The 13,693-nt window shown below is 49.0% G+C and overlaps 1 protein-coding gene and 1 long non-coding RNA gene across 2 annotated transcripts in view; one reads left to right on the forward strand and one right to left on the reverse strand.

Moving 5' to 3' along the window:
• The first annotated feature begins 944 nt into the window (after nt 1-944).
• LOC116760434 lies at nt 945-3,360 on the forward strand. Its single transcript, XR_004351742.1, has 3 exons — nt 945-1,022; nt 2,361-2,544; nt 3,174-3,360. It is a non-coding gene; the product is annotated as an uncharacterized LOC116760434 (long non-coding RNA).
• Nucleotides 1,017-13,693, reverse strand: part of MEI1 (meiotic double-stranded break formation protein 1) — a 66,955-nt gene continuing 54,278 nt past the window's right edge. Inside the window, exons 23-31 of the mRNA XM_032645283.1 lie at nt 12,964-13,074; nt 12,532-12,692; nt 9,862-9,943; nt 9,499-9,674; nt 4,145-4,226; nt 3,435-3,541; nt 2,355-2,486; nt 2,049-2,161; nt 1,017-1,260 (exon numbers count right to left, since the gene is read on the reverse strand). Coding sequence (XP_032501174.1) covers nt 1,215-1,260; nt 2,049-2,161; nt 2,355-2,486; nt 3,435-3,541; nt 4,145-4,226; nt 9,499-9,674; nt 9,862-9,943; nt 12,532-12,692; nt 12,964-13,074 — 1,010 coding nt within the window. The 3' untranslated portion in view covers nt 1,017-1,214. The remainder of the gene's footprint in view (nt 1,261-2,048; nt 2,162-2,354; nt 2,487-3,434; nt 3,542-4,144; nt 4,227-9,498; nt 9,675-9,861; nt 9,944-12,531; nt 12,693-12,963; nt 13,075-13,693) is intronic.

The raw sequence follows: 13,693 nt of genomic DNA on the forward strand, positions 1-13,693 counted from the left end.
GTCGGCTTGCGCACTTGCCGCGTTAAGGTGTGGTTGGAGGAAATAGTCAGCCTGCGGTGTGCGTCGGACGCGTCAGCAATGAGGCCCTGACCCCTGCAGGCTGGGCGGCCTCCCCAGCGCCCTCCCCGAAACTGTTTAGTTAGCTGAGTGTTTTGGTTTTCTTTTTAATATTTATTTGGCTGCACCGGATCTTAGCTGCGGCGCGTGGGATGTTTAGTTGCATGTGAGAATCTACTTCCCTGACCAGGGATCAAACCCCGGCGCCCTGCATTGGGAGCAGGGAGTCTTAGACACTGGACCACCAGGGCGGTACCAGCTGAGTGTTTTTTAAACTGCAGTTGTCAAGATCAGTTTAGTGGGTCGTGGCTAACACTTTTTAAGTAACGTGCAGTGCAGAGTTGGGGCATACCCTGCTCGCCCCTCGGATCCACCAAGTTCTAACCCAAGTTCGTGGGGTCCTTCCCTGTCCTATCATTAGGACGGAGTTCAGCCCAGTTTTGCGTAGGGTCAGTCCAGCCAGACCCAAGGGCTAGCCAAGTACAGGCACCGGGGCCCTGGCAGACAGGCAGGAAGGGAGTTAAAGGCCCTGGTGAGCTGAGCTCAGAACACGTGCGGGCAGTTGTGGAGGGCAGACACTGAAAGACGTGTGTGCACAAATACACGCTCTGAGAAGGGCCGGGAGAGAAAGGAACACAGGGGACCTACTTTAGCCAGGGAAGAGCTGAGCTGGGCAGTTTCCCTCAGCTAGGAAGGCTGAGGTTTTGACCTGCTCACCTTCCTTGCCTGGAAATTGTACCTCTCTCCACTTTCACCTGAGGTGAAGCAGCAGGTAAAGTACTTCCCAGAGCACTTGGACCACAGCAGCACCAAACACATGGCCTTTCTCTGCCCCTTCTGCCCCAAGGACGGCCTGACTGACGTCTTCAACTGAGGTAACCAGCTGGTGTTAGCAGAACAAATCCCTCCCCTTCTCTCCCTGAGGCCATCCATCCTGGCTGAGGAACCAGCTGGAGGGAGCCAAGGTAAGTCCAAAGGGAAATGTTTTTGGAGAGCCCACACAGGCATGTGAGTATATCACTATTTCCTATTTCAACAATGGAGTAAATGGCTCCAGATGCACGGCTGCAGTTGTCATCCATTTCCCCCAAACCAGTGTGCCCTGACTTTGTCTTCTCCAGGTCTCAGTTCTGTTTCTGGGTCTTCAGGTCCTGAGATCAGTCTCTGATGTGGGACAGGGATACAGCCACTCCTCCCAGGCAGCTGGCAGCAAACATGAGAGGAGAACAGCAGAGAGGTGGGGCCAGCCATGGGAGAACCACACTTCCAGGGCCCAAAAAGGCAAAAACAGACAAGAGCAGAGGTGCACCTGAGAAGAGTGGGATGGATTCTAAAACTGGGACCTGAACACCTGGGCTGGGTAGTTGCTATACATCAGGGAACGTTCCATGGAAAGGGTTAGGAGGAGAGCCAGGGAGGCCACACACACACCTCCAGACCACAGGGTCTCTGGAGCACCCCAACAACCCTTCAGAGGGCCAGTGAGCACTGCCCACAGCCCCAGGCTTTCTCAGGGATCTGCCAGTCACCCAGCACCCTCCCCCACCGTGTTGTGCTTAGGGCAGCATCTATGCCAACCGGGCTTGGGCAACTTTCTCCAAAGCTCCTGGGGAAGGACTAGCTCCCTTCTGAGTCTGGTGATATGACTTTGGAGATGGTCATGTCTGGGGTCAGATCCTGATGCTATCACTGTGTGATTCTGGGCACGTCATTTAACCTCTCTGAGCTAAGTTACAACTGTTTTAACACTCGTAGCTACTGTGAGGATTAGATACAGTGCATGTAACATGACTGGCCCTCGGTAGGAACTTAATAAACAGAGCAAGTCATTGTCATTGCTACCACTGTTAATTCTTCTCGCTGACCCCTGCTTGCCGTAGAAGACAGGGCTGTAGACAGTGCAACTCTCTGTCCTGAAGCATGACGCTATAGCTTCCCATTACCTGCGTGACCCTGCTCAGGCCAAAGCTCCCAGATGCAAGAAAGGATACATCATGTCCTGTAGGGGCGGCTGGGCCGTGGAGGCCCTGGGGGAAAGACCCTCCAAGGAGGCCTTCAGGGTCTGGGCCATGCTATGATCAGCCAGGAGGCCCATGCTCTGGACCTGCGGGGAGAAGAGGGTAGGGAAGACAGGCTTTCTCAGTGCCCACTCCATAGAGGCCCTCTCTACCCTCCACCCCCTGCACTCCTGACCTCCCATTGGCTGCTGTGGCTAGAGCTCCCCACCTCCACAGGGAAGATGATACAGAGGGTCTGGCCTCACAGTGGCTAAACAGCATCCCCCCCTTTCCACCCACCTGCAGGAAGAAGCCACGCAGAGCCTGGAGTGTGGTGCTGGAGAGGGTAGAGAAGTCAGCCAAAGCTGCGCCTTGCAGAACATGGCCCACCTCTTCACGAGAGAGGATGCTGCTGCTCTGGAACCGCACAAACTGGCCCAGGGAGAGAAGGCCCAAACATGCAGTGATTTGGCATCTCCTTCATTCACAGGTATTTGCTGTGCCCTGCCGGGCTCAGCACTGGGCTGGGGGCATGGATCTGAAGCCCACAGAACTCTGCCTTCAAGAGCTCAGTGTTGGTAGGCAGGGGTGGGGTTGTGTCACAGGAGGGTGAGGTAATGAGGAGGATTGCAAGACCCTGAGAGTTTGCTCTGCTGACCCCTTCAGTCCCACCACTCCTACCCTGCCCCTCTCACTAGACTATGTGTGGTTACCCAGACACACCACCACATTCTCGTATATCTGCTGGTCTCACTTCAATACTGTACCTGCAATACTTTTCCTTCTCTTTGCCTATTAATCCTTCAAGCCTCAGCTAAAATGTTACCTTCACTGCTGAATGTTTTCATTTTATTTAAGAAATACAGGCATTAACTGGGTGCTTACTATATTCTTACTCACTTCTCCCTCACAGCTCTGGCAGAAGCAATTACTCTTTTCTCTGGGTTCCTACACCAACCATTGATTTATTCATTGATCCACTTTACTATCATTCACAGGCTTGCTGCCTTGTTTATTCAGTGGGCACTTACCATGTTCTAGGCACTTAGCATTATCTTCTACTCTTCCATTAATAACCATATTTTAACTATGAATTTCCTTGTCTATCTCCTTCTCTAGACTGAGGGACCTTTAAGGAAGAACATTTGGCTCACTGACATCTTTGGTACCTAGCACAGGATCTGGCAGGTGATGGGAAGGCCTGGTCAATGTTTCATGAGTGAATGAGAAAAAATGTCTGGGTAGTCTGGGCAAAGGAGATGTGGGCATTCAGAGGAATTCTCTAGGCAGGCTTCTTGTAGGGTGAAGGCTCATCCAGCCCCTCTACCTTCTTGGAGGATGGCATTCTTCAGACCACAGGACCATCCTTTCTGCACTTACCAGGGTCATGAGCCTCAAGATCTCAGCTCTGAGGAAGGAATTCTCTCCAGCATCCAGGAGGGTAAATAGCAAAAACCGATTCCAGGGCTGGGAGGCCACATGGAGTGCTATGGGAAACACCAGTCAACCGTGTGTTGTTAATGCTGCTTTTCCAAAGGCCTTGGAACATTGCTAAAGAAAACTTTCTCCTATTGGCTCAAAAAAGGGTTGCTCAGCAAAGGCAGGGCATTGGACAAGCTGACCCCGGGGGCGTTTCTTTCTCCTGGGCTTCTATCCACCCATGCTGCCTGGCACAGGGAGACCACATATCCCACTATTGTGGGAGGCAGGCAACAGGAAGAGCTCTGCCACTTAAGAGCTATGTGACCTTGGTTGGGGCAAGTTGCTTAACCTCCCTGAACCTCGGTGTCCTCATCTGTATGATGGGCATGGCAGTGCCCTTGCAGTATTGTTAAAAGAATTAAACAAAATGAGTGTGAATCAGGGAGCTCCCTGGTGGCCTAATGGTTAGGATTCTGGGCTTTCACTGCCATGGCCTGGGTTCAATCCCTGGTTGGGGAACTGAGATCCTGCAAGCCACATGGCTCGGCCAAAAAAAAATGAGTGTGAATCACAGAACAGAGGATGGGAGTCTGGGGTGGGAGGGTGGCAGGTGCTGGCCCCGTCCAATCTCCCCCATGAGAACATCAGAGAATGGGGAGGGTTTCTACCGACGTCTGGACTCCGGGCATGCAGGTAGTCAAGCAAGGCCTCCAGGCAGCCGACACAAGCGTGGGACAACAGAGGGTCCTTCTGCAAGAAAACAACAAAAAGAAAAACCCCACAGAAGTTCACGTCCGGTTTTGCTACCAGTGGATTTTGGTGCCAACCAAGAAAAAAACATTTGGTTTTCAAAACAATTTAGATTTCAGAATTTCAGATTTGGGATTGTGGCTCTGTAGATAATCAAGAAATTTCTGTTGGTTTCATCTCTCACCCACACACACAAAGCACGGTGCTTATACTGATGATTTACCTACATCTGAGAGACTGTTTTGCTTCAGAAAAGGATGGGCCCTGGGCCCTGTTAAGAGATTCACAGATTACAGGTTCTGTAAGAGCCACACAGTTTATCTAAGCCAATGCGTGTAAATCTTTTTGTAAAGCAGCAGAACCTTTCATCAAACAAAATTTTATGCTCTAATAAGCATAAGAAAAGAACTTAGGGTTAGGGAGATGCAAATTAAAACCACCTTGAGATACCACTACACACTCATCAACAGCTAAAACTGACAGTACCAAGTGTTGGCAAGAATGTGAAGCAACTGGAACTCTCATGCACTCCTGATGGGAAGGAAAAATGGTGCAGCCACTGATGGCAGTCTGATGGCTTTTTTTTTTTTTTTTTTTTTTTAATTAATTAATTTATTTGGCTGTGTTCGGTTGTCGTTGCTGCACACGGGCTTTCTCCAGTTGCGGCGAGCAGGGGCCACTCCTCATTGTGGTGCACAGGCTTCTCATTGTGGTGGCTTCTCTTATTACGGAACATGGGCTCTAGGCGTGCAGACTTCAGTAGTTGTGGCACGCAGGCTCAGTAGTTGTGGCTCATGGGCTCTAGAGCTCAGGCTCAGCAGCTGTGGTGACAGGCTCTGTTGCTCCGTGGCATGTGGTTCTTCCCAGACCAAGGATCGAACCCGTGTCCCCTGCATTGACAGGAGGATTCCCAACCACTGTGCCACCAGAGAAGTCCCAGTCTGATGGTTTCTTATAAAGTTAAACATACACTTACCATATGTGGTAGGCAGAATTTTAAGATGGTCCCATGACCTTTGCTCCCAGATGTTATTCCCATGATTAGGTTACATTACATGGCAAAAGGGAGATTGTTTGGGTGGGCCAAATCTAATTACACCAGTCCTTTAAAAGCAGAGTTTTCTCTGGCTGGTAGCAGAAAAAGAACCAGAGAGTCCAGAAGTGTGAGAAGGACTCAACATGCATTGCTGGTTTGAAGATGGAGGGGCTGTGTGAGAAAAAATGTGTGTAGCCTTAAAGAGCTGAAAGACCCACCCACCCCCAACAGGAGGATGAAGTGGATTCTTTCCCAGCTCTCCCAAATAAGCACCCAGCCTGACCAATACCTTGATTTCAGCTTTGTGAGACCCTAAGCAAAGAACCTGGTCAAGCCCACCCGGACTTCTGACGTAGAGAACTGTCAGATAATAAATGGGTGTTGTGTTAAGCCATTACATTTGTGATATGTAGTTACACAGCAATAGAAAACTAATATGTCATTTGACCCACCAACCCCACTCCTAGGTATTTATCCAAGAGAAATAAAAATGGATATTCACAAAGACTTGTACTCCAGTCTTTATTCATGATAGCCAAAAATCTTTAAGTCCCAAATATCTGTCAGTAGGTGAGTGGATCAACAAATTGTGGAATAGCCACATAAGGGGCTACTACTCACCAATAAAAAGAAATGAAGTACTGATAACACAACAATATAAATGAATCTCAAAAGCATTAAGCTAAGTGAAAGAAGATAGACACATAAGACCACATACTTTATGATTTTATTTATGTGGAATTCTAGAAATGGTAAAACTGTAGTGCCAGAAAGCAGATCTGTGTTTGCCAAGGGTCAGGGAAGGGGAGAGGGGACTGACTAAACAGGGGTCCAAGGGAACTTTTTGTGGTGATGGAAATCTATACCAGGATTGTGGTGGTGTTTACAAAACTGTATATGTTTGTCAGAACTCATCTACTTGTACATTTAAAATCAGTGAATTTTATTGCATGTAAGTTATATCTCAATAAAACTGATTTTTTAAAATGTAAAGACAAACTAACAACACCAACAAAAATCCTATGCTCTCATGCTATTCTTTGGAAGGCAGCAACCTGGAGGTTAAGGTATGGGGCAGACTTGGGTTTGAAGCCTTGCTTGGTCACTTACCATCTGTGTGATCCTGGCCAAGGTTACTTGATTTTGCTAAGTGGGGATAAAAGGATTACTTGGGCTGCCGAGAGGGTAAGATGAGCAATGCATACAGAGGGTTTAACCAGTGCTTGGCACAGAGTTAACACTCAAAAAATGGTGACTATACTGAAGAAAAAAAAAAAAAAGAAATCAGTTGGAAATTAATCCCAGGCAATGACTTGTTTATTTATGTATTTATACTATACAGGTAAATCGTAGGATAAATATTCTTCCCACTGTTTAAGATTGTACTAAGATCCTATACTAAAATAATTCTGTTATATTTTTTTTAAAAATGGTGAATATCTTAGTGAAACGTATAATAGGGGAAACACTCTCGCTCTTTAACAACCCCTAAGTCTCCTTCACAGGATCCGTAAGGTCTTTAAGACCTACAGTTTGAAGTGGTTGAGCTAATTCACTAACCTCATTTTACAGCTGAGGAAACTGAGGCCCAGAGAGAAAATACTTGACCTGAGGACACCTGAGTGGTAGGTGGCAGGTCTAGAAACAAATCCTAGGCCTTGTGCCCTTTCTCCTTCTCTAATCTAAAATTAACTCTTAACCAGTGGGCACTTCCACCCTTTTCCCAGGTACCTAAGATTAGCCAGTTCAAAAGTAATCTCTCCTGTGGAGCCTTCCTTGATTCAAATAATAGGTCATTTTGCCATTAATTATAATTTCTTGTGTTTCCTACAATCTGTGAGTGCTTAAATGGCTGAAATGGCATCATATTCATTTCTGCGTCCTCATTCACTCATTCAACGAACATTACTGAATGCCAATTCTGTGGGAGGCTTTATGCTGGGTATTGAGTATAAGGGAATCATTTTCCCACTCTCTGTTTTGAATATTAAAACAGGAACTTCAGCCCTTTCAGAAACATTGGAGAGAAAGCATTTGCCCTTCCTCCCGCCTCTAACTGGCTTCTCCTCACCCAACGAGAGATTTATCTAACAAGTGAGATGCTAGCTTAACACCTACTGAGCCATCAGGGCAGAACTAAGGTATTAAAGGTCATGCTCCCATGAACTCAGACTCTTAAGATCTTGGCCAGCTGGCTAAGTGTCCAACATGGACATTATGGAAATGCAAACACAATTTACCTGCCTATGGGCTCCCGGTCTGGCCCAAGGGAAGGAGGGTAGTTAAAAAATCCTTTTGGATAAGATATGATAAAGCAAGCATAGTAAAATGTTAATGGTAGAATGTACATGGTGGGTATATGAGTGTTCACTGTAAAATTCTTTCGTCTTTGCTGTATGTTTGAAAAATCTCAGACTAAATAAAAAGCCCGTTCTGACCTTAAGTCCCAGCTACATTCTACTATGGTGTTTGTCAGCAATAAAGCTGATGCTTTGGTTCTCATTTGATTCGTGATTTCCCAACTGGATTTGAACCCACAAGGGGAAGGAGACACAAAGATTAACCAGACACAGTCCCTACCTTTGAGGAGCTCACAGCCTGGGGAAGACCGATATGAAAATGGGGACTCACAACAGAGAGAGATAAGTGCTATACGTGATGGCGGTCTGATCCATGAAGAGCACAGAGCCTTTGAATAGATGTGCTGGCAGGACAAGACTCGGCATCCGCACAGCCTGCACAGGGCCCACTTCAGGAGCCTTCTCTACATCCTCACATTTCCCCACTTCCCCCAACCTGTGCACAGGCCCAGTGGGGATCAATCCTTGAACATAATCTCCCACAATCAACAGCCATATCAAATATGTCTGTCATTATCTGGGCGGCCAGCGGAGACCACTCATATCAAGGCCCCGCCCCTCCCCCCGAGGAAGTCTCTGCAACTCCTCTCACTCGTTTGCTGGCTGCCCCCACCTCCCTCTTCTTGCCCATGATGCCTTGCCATCAGACCAGACCACGTGGATCTGTGACTGTCGGTCTTGGGCAAGCTTTAAGGAGCAGGAAAAGAGAGTCCAAGTCTAACTAAAACAGCATAAACATCTGGGGCCTTGGTCACCCTACAGTGACCAGCTCATATTTGAAAATAACAGACAATAAGCTCCTTGAAAGAGAAGAAGGTCTCAGGGAATCATGGGTGGGAACGGGCCAGAGGGCCAAGGACAGGGAATGAGTCCATATCAGAAATTGTGCTGCCATCAAGATCAATCCCATCTCTGATGCCCCCTACCCTCGGGGACCTAGGACAAGTCACTTGATATTTCCAGCCCAGCTCAAGCACCTCCCCCAGAAAGCCTTCTCTGACAGCCAGCCTCACAGTCACCCTACACCAGCCTGTAATGTACGTCCTGTGCCCCCACTGTGCAGTGCTTCCCTTCAACCCAGCACTGCCCACTCTGTGTTAGCACCTCTTATCCACATGGCATCATCCACCGCCCCCTGAAACTGTTAACTTCTCAAAGGCGGGAATCTGATTGATCTCCATGCCCCCACCACCCTTCACAGTATGTGACTGCTGGATAAACTATGATCTCCAAGAATCCTCTAAGCTGTAAAACACAAACCCCTCTGAGGTGGACATCTACTGTTTTGCTTGTCCAGGATCCATTCCTCCTCCTTCTAAGAACAGTTTTCTCTTGCAGAACCATTCCTCTCTTATGTTTAGTCCATGTGAGTTAGGGAGAGCTGACCATATGTCCCAGCCTCCAGGAGAGGACACTCACCCAAGGCAGGTCAATCAGAGCATCCCATGTTTTGGGCATAGTGACTGCCACATTACCAAGCCAGGCTAATGAGACTCAATTCTGGGGACTACGAGGAAAGAGAAACTTTCTTTCTGCTGGAAGGACATAAGCCAGGAGCTGCTGCTGGTCATCCTACCAATCCCATGAGAATAAAGCTGACAGAGAAATGCAGAGCCAAGAGATGGAGACAGAGTTCTGATGACACTGTCTGAGCCTCTGGGATCCCAGCTGTGCCTGAAGCCAGTTTTGACCCCTGGACTTCTCAGTTATGAGACAATTTGAGTTTCATTTCTGTCACTGAAACTTTAAAACCAGTCAGACCTCTCTCTAGGCCTTAGTGGGAATACCAGGATCTTGACAGGCAGCCACCCCTTTCTGCTGTCATCCTGGGAGAAGTAGGCTCCACTGCCAGGGTCCCACTCCACAAAGGCCTTACCTGAACCAGGAGGTTCTGCAGTCCGATGACCAGGGACAGCACTTGTGATGTTCCCAGTGGAGCCAGGACAGTGTCCTCAGGGGCTGGCGGTGGCTGGGCCCCTGAGGGCAGCAGAGCAACCAGGGCAGAGGAGAAGCTTTGTTGTAGGGCTGTCCGCAGGAAGCGTAAGATGGCAGCTGAAAGTAGAAAACTCCTTACACCCAGTTCTTGCCTCATTCCCCACCTCCCCACCAGCGCTGTCACAGGTGGAAGACCACGGAGATAATAAAGGGATGACCATGGACTGGTCTGGGTGGGGTGGTCTCATCTCAGAATCTAGGGGAAAGGTTTTTCTTCTCCTGCTAGAGGCCCTTGGTCCCACACCTGAGAGCAGTGCAGCCTTTTTCTTCGGAAAGCTGAGGGCCTTCAATACTTGGTCCAGTTCCACAGACAGTGTCTGATGAACCTGGCAGGGCAGAGGGTAAAGGGATAACCCCCACATTCTGGGAGCTTGGGCAGAAAACCACCTGCTACAATATCTCTTTTACCCCCCCTACACATACCCGCTGCATCCAGAAGGACAGAGGAGGCCACACAGAGTCTTGTGAGCCTCACCGATCCTGGATTCAGGAGCTTGAGGAGGAAAATCAAGCCCAGACCTGGAGAACCCTGCTTCTCCCAAGTGTCCCCCATCCTCAGAGAGCTCCTGCACCAGGGAGTCTTTCCCAGCCTTAGCTGTGGGTCAGTCTCCTCTTCAGCCCACCAACCACCTAACTCAGATCTGGAGTCCAACGGCCCGGAATCAAAATCCTGGCTCTGCCACTTGCCAGCTGTATGGCTGTGGGCAACTCACCGCACTGCACCTCTCTCAGCCTGCCTTACTTCCTTCACCTATGAAAAGGGAACAGTGCCACCTGCTTTCACTCTTATCTCCAGAGCTCTCGTGAGGAAGAGCTGAGGACCAGCATCGTGAATGTGCTCCTTAATGTCAAAGCAATGACCATACTGAGGGGTTAGTTTGGGTGACAGGTTCAAAGCTGTGAGTCTGCTCTGCTCTACTTACCCAGAACATACGCTGCCTGAAGGCAGCTTTTCCTCTACTTGGATCTACAAGTGCTTGGCACAAAGCAATTCCTCAAAAATGCTTGTTAGGGCTTCCCTTGTGGCGCAGTGGTTAAGAATCCGCCTATCAATACAGGGGACACGAGTTCGAGCCCTGGTATGGGAATATCCCACATGCCACGGAGCAACTAAGCCCGTGCACCACAACTATTGAGCCTGCGCTCTAGGGCCCGCGAGCCACAACTACTGAAGCCCGCGCGCCTAGAGCCCATGCTCCACAAGAGAAGCCACCGCAACGAAGAGTAGTCCCCGCTCTCTGCAACTAGAGAAAGCCCGCGCACAGCAACGAAGACCCAACACAGCCAAAAAAAAAAAAAAAGTGCTTGTTAGCTGGTGGAATTGGCAGGTTCCAGGCAGAAGAACCAACTTGTATAAAGGTATGGAGATGCCATACTAATCTAAGATGTAAACAGAGGAAGCTGTGTATGGAGGTTATATGGGAACTCTGTGCTATCTGCTCAGTGTTTTTGTAAATCTAAAACTGTCCTAAAAATAATAGCTATTAAAAATCAACCAAAAACAAACAAAAAAAGTACTGAGATGTGAAAGAGCACAGTTGACTGGGAGAAGAGCAAACACTTGGTCAGAAGACAGGAAAGGAGGGTAGAATGGCAGAAAGTAAGGCTGCAGAGGGGCCTGGTAGGAAGGGTCTCAGCAGCCATGAGGAGAACAAAAAGGCTGCTGAAGGACAGTGAGCAGAGGGTAAGTGTGGACAGACCGTGGCCATAGGGATAGGAGTGGTAGAGCAAGGGAGAGGCTGGACGCCAGAAGACTGTGAATAGGCCATATCAGTGGTGAGGATGAATGATCAGGCCTGAACTAGGGCAGAGGGGAGAACTTAAGAGTAGAGGTAGTTACGTAATTGGCTAGTTATGAGCTGAGGGCCAGGGCAGAACCAAAAACAAGGTGCAGGCTTCCATCCAGGCAGGTGACTGCAGGGGTAGGGGTGGGCCCGATAGCCACACATAGGAAAGTAGGAGAGGTTCCTGTCCCAAATCAACCCCATTGGCAACTAGCTGAGGATCTGCTATAGCGTAGATGTGCCACAGCTTACTGAAACCCTAGAGGCCAAACTTGAAAACTCACTTCACTTCTACACAAATGAGTGTGTGCCTGGCATTAGATTGGCACAGAGCTGGGCACAGTGTGAGGATACCTCAAAGGCTAGGAGATGGTTTATGTCCACTAGGGGCAGCCAGCCTTAGGGAGGAAACACCTGAATGTGAAGCAGCACACAGAGGAGCTCATGCAGGGCACTAGGATGACAAGGTCGTACGAGAGGGAGGGGCTGCGAGGAAACGGGGTGCTCTGTGGATATGTCCATGGCCCTCCTGTTCCCTGCATCACCTTCTCAAACGGTCACATGACAGCTTACACAGTATGGCACTCACAGCTTGCCACCCACAACTTCAAGGTCACACGCTGGATTCTGCCTTCTTGTCCAGTCTGACAGTCCATTCCCTACACTCCAGCCACGCAGTACCTCACCACCCTTCAAATATATATACCAAGTCTTAAATTTGTGCAGCCTCAGGCCTGTGCTCATATCATTCTCTTTGCCTGGAGCACCCTTCCCCCACTATTTTAGCCGGGTACAGTCTTGCTTACCTTTTAGGGCTTTGCTTAAAGATTACAACACAAGTTCCCCAAGTCTGGGGTATACACTGTATTCATTTTTTATTCCTCTGTGCCTAGAATACAGCCTGGCATGCAGGCGATCCATGTGTGCTAAATGGATTAATGTAAACCAACTTGACAACAGCCTTGAATGTTTTTTCCCTGTTTTGTAGGCAAGGAAAATGAAGCTCAGAGAGTTAAATACCTTGCCAAGGTTACACAACTAATAAGCCACAGATCTGGGATCAGAACTCAAGATCTTGTCACTCCTTGAGTGCCACCCATGCCCCAAAGCAACAGGGGTTAGAAACTAACCTGCAGATTGCCATCGTGCTGCTGGGCAGAGAAGGAGGCAGTGAGCAGCCAGGCGGAGCAGAGGAGCTCCGTCCTGGGAGAGCCCTCCTCAGCCCAGGTGAGGGCCAGCGTCTTCTCTAGAAGCTCTATCAGGGCCGTGCTGCTCAAGAGCACTGCAGCAGCTGTAGAGGGTTGGGCAGGGTAGGCGGTGTTTAGTTAGCACCCGATGGGTGCTTCACACACACATGGTGAATGAACAAAAGGATCAGCTTAAGGCTCTAAGTTTCATTTTGGAACCACAGGTTACTGGAACCAGAAAGGACCTTAGGACCATCCGATCCAGCCACACACACCCTTTTTAATTTTTTTTAGATGGAAAAACTGAGGGCAGCAAGGGCCATAGACACTGCCCAGCACCCTTCCTCTTCACTATGCCAGCCCGGGCCCCAGCACCTCTTTTCTGACTGCCCAGCGTGGTCTGATGAAGGCTCCAATACAGGAAGTTGAAGGAGGGCTGCAGGATGTCCGTGTCAGTGGGACTGCATTTCCCACACAGCTTGCTCACTGCAAGAGATGAGAGTGCCCTGGAGCCCCAGTGCTCAGCACTCCATGGCTTTAGCACATACCAGCACTCACACTTCTTACAGCTAGTGGCCCTCAACTGGCTAATTTCAGATGTCAGTCTTGGGGACCAAGCACAAACTAAGCACCCCTGATATTACGGCTAATGGAAAGAAACAGTGACAAACCCTAAGGTATGTTCACACCCTCTATCTGAACAAACATCAGGCAAGCAGCCCACAGCTGCACATTAGAACAGACTGCACAAGTGTAGGTGGTCAAAAGGCATCCTATGACAGCGCTCATGCCAGCACAGACTCCAGGTTGGAGAGTCTGCAGAGGTCACATAGGCCAACCTGCCACCATCAGCAGAAAGAAGATCCAGTCTCTGAATTCTTCCAGCAACAGGGCACTCACCACCTTCACAAGGGAGCTCTGTAACCGTCAATGTGCAGTTCCCTAAACTTGCCGTATTCTCTCTCTCACATCACCTCCATCTGGCTAACTCCTTTCCTCCTATTCAGCAATCAAGATTCAGCTCAAAGTTCACCTCCCTCAAGAAGCCTTAATCTCTCACAAGATTAAACGCCTCTTCATGCTCTGCCAGCCCTCAGCGAGCAGT

Source organism: Phocoena sinus, chromosome 10 (assembly GCF_008692025.1).
Source record: "Phocoena sinus isolate mPhoSin1 chromosome 10, mPhoSin1.pri, whole genome shotgun sequence".
NCBI lineage: Eukaryota > Metazoa > Chordata > Mammalia > Artiodactyla > Phocoenidae > Phocoena > Phocoena sinus.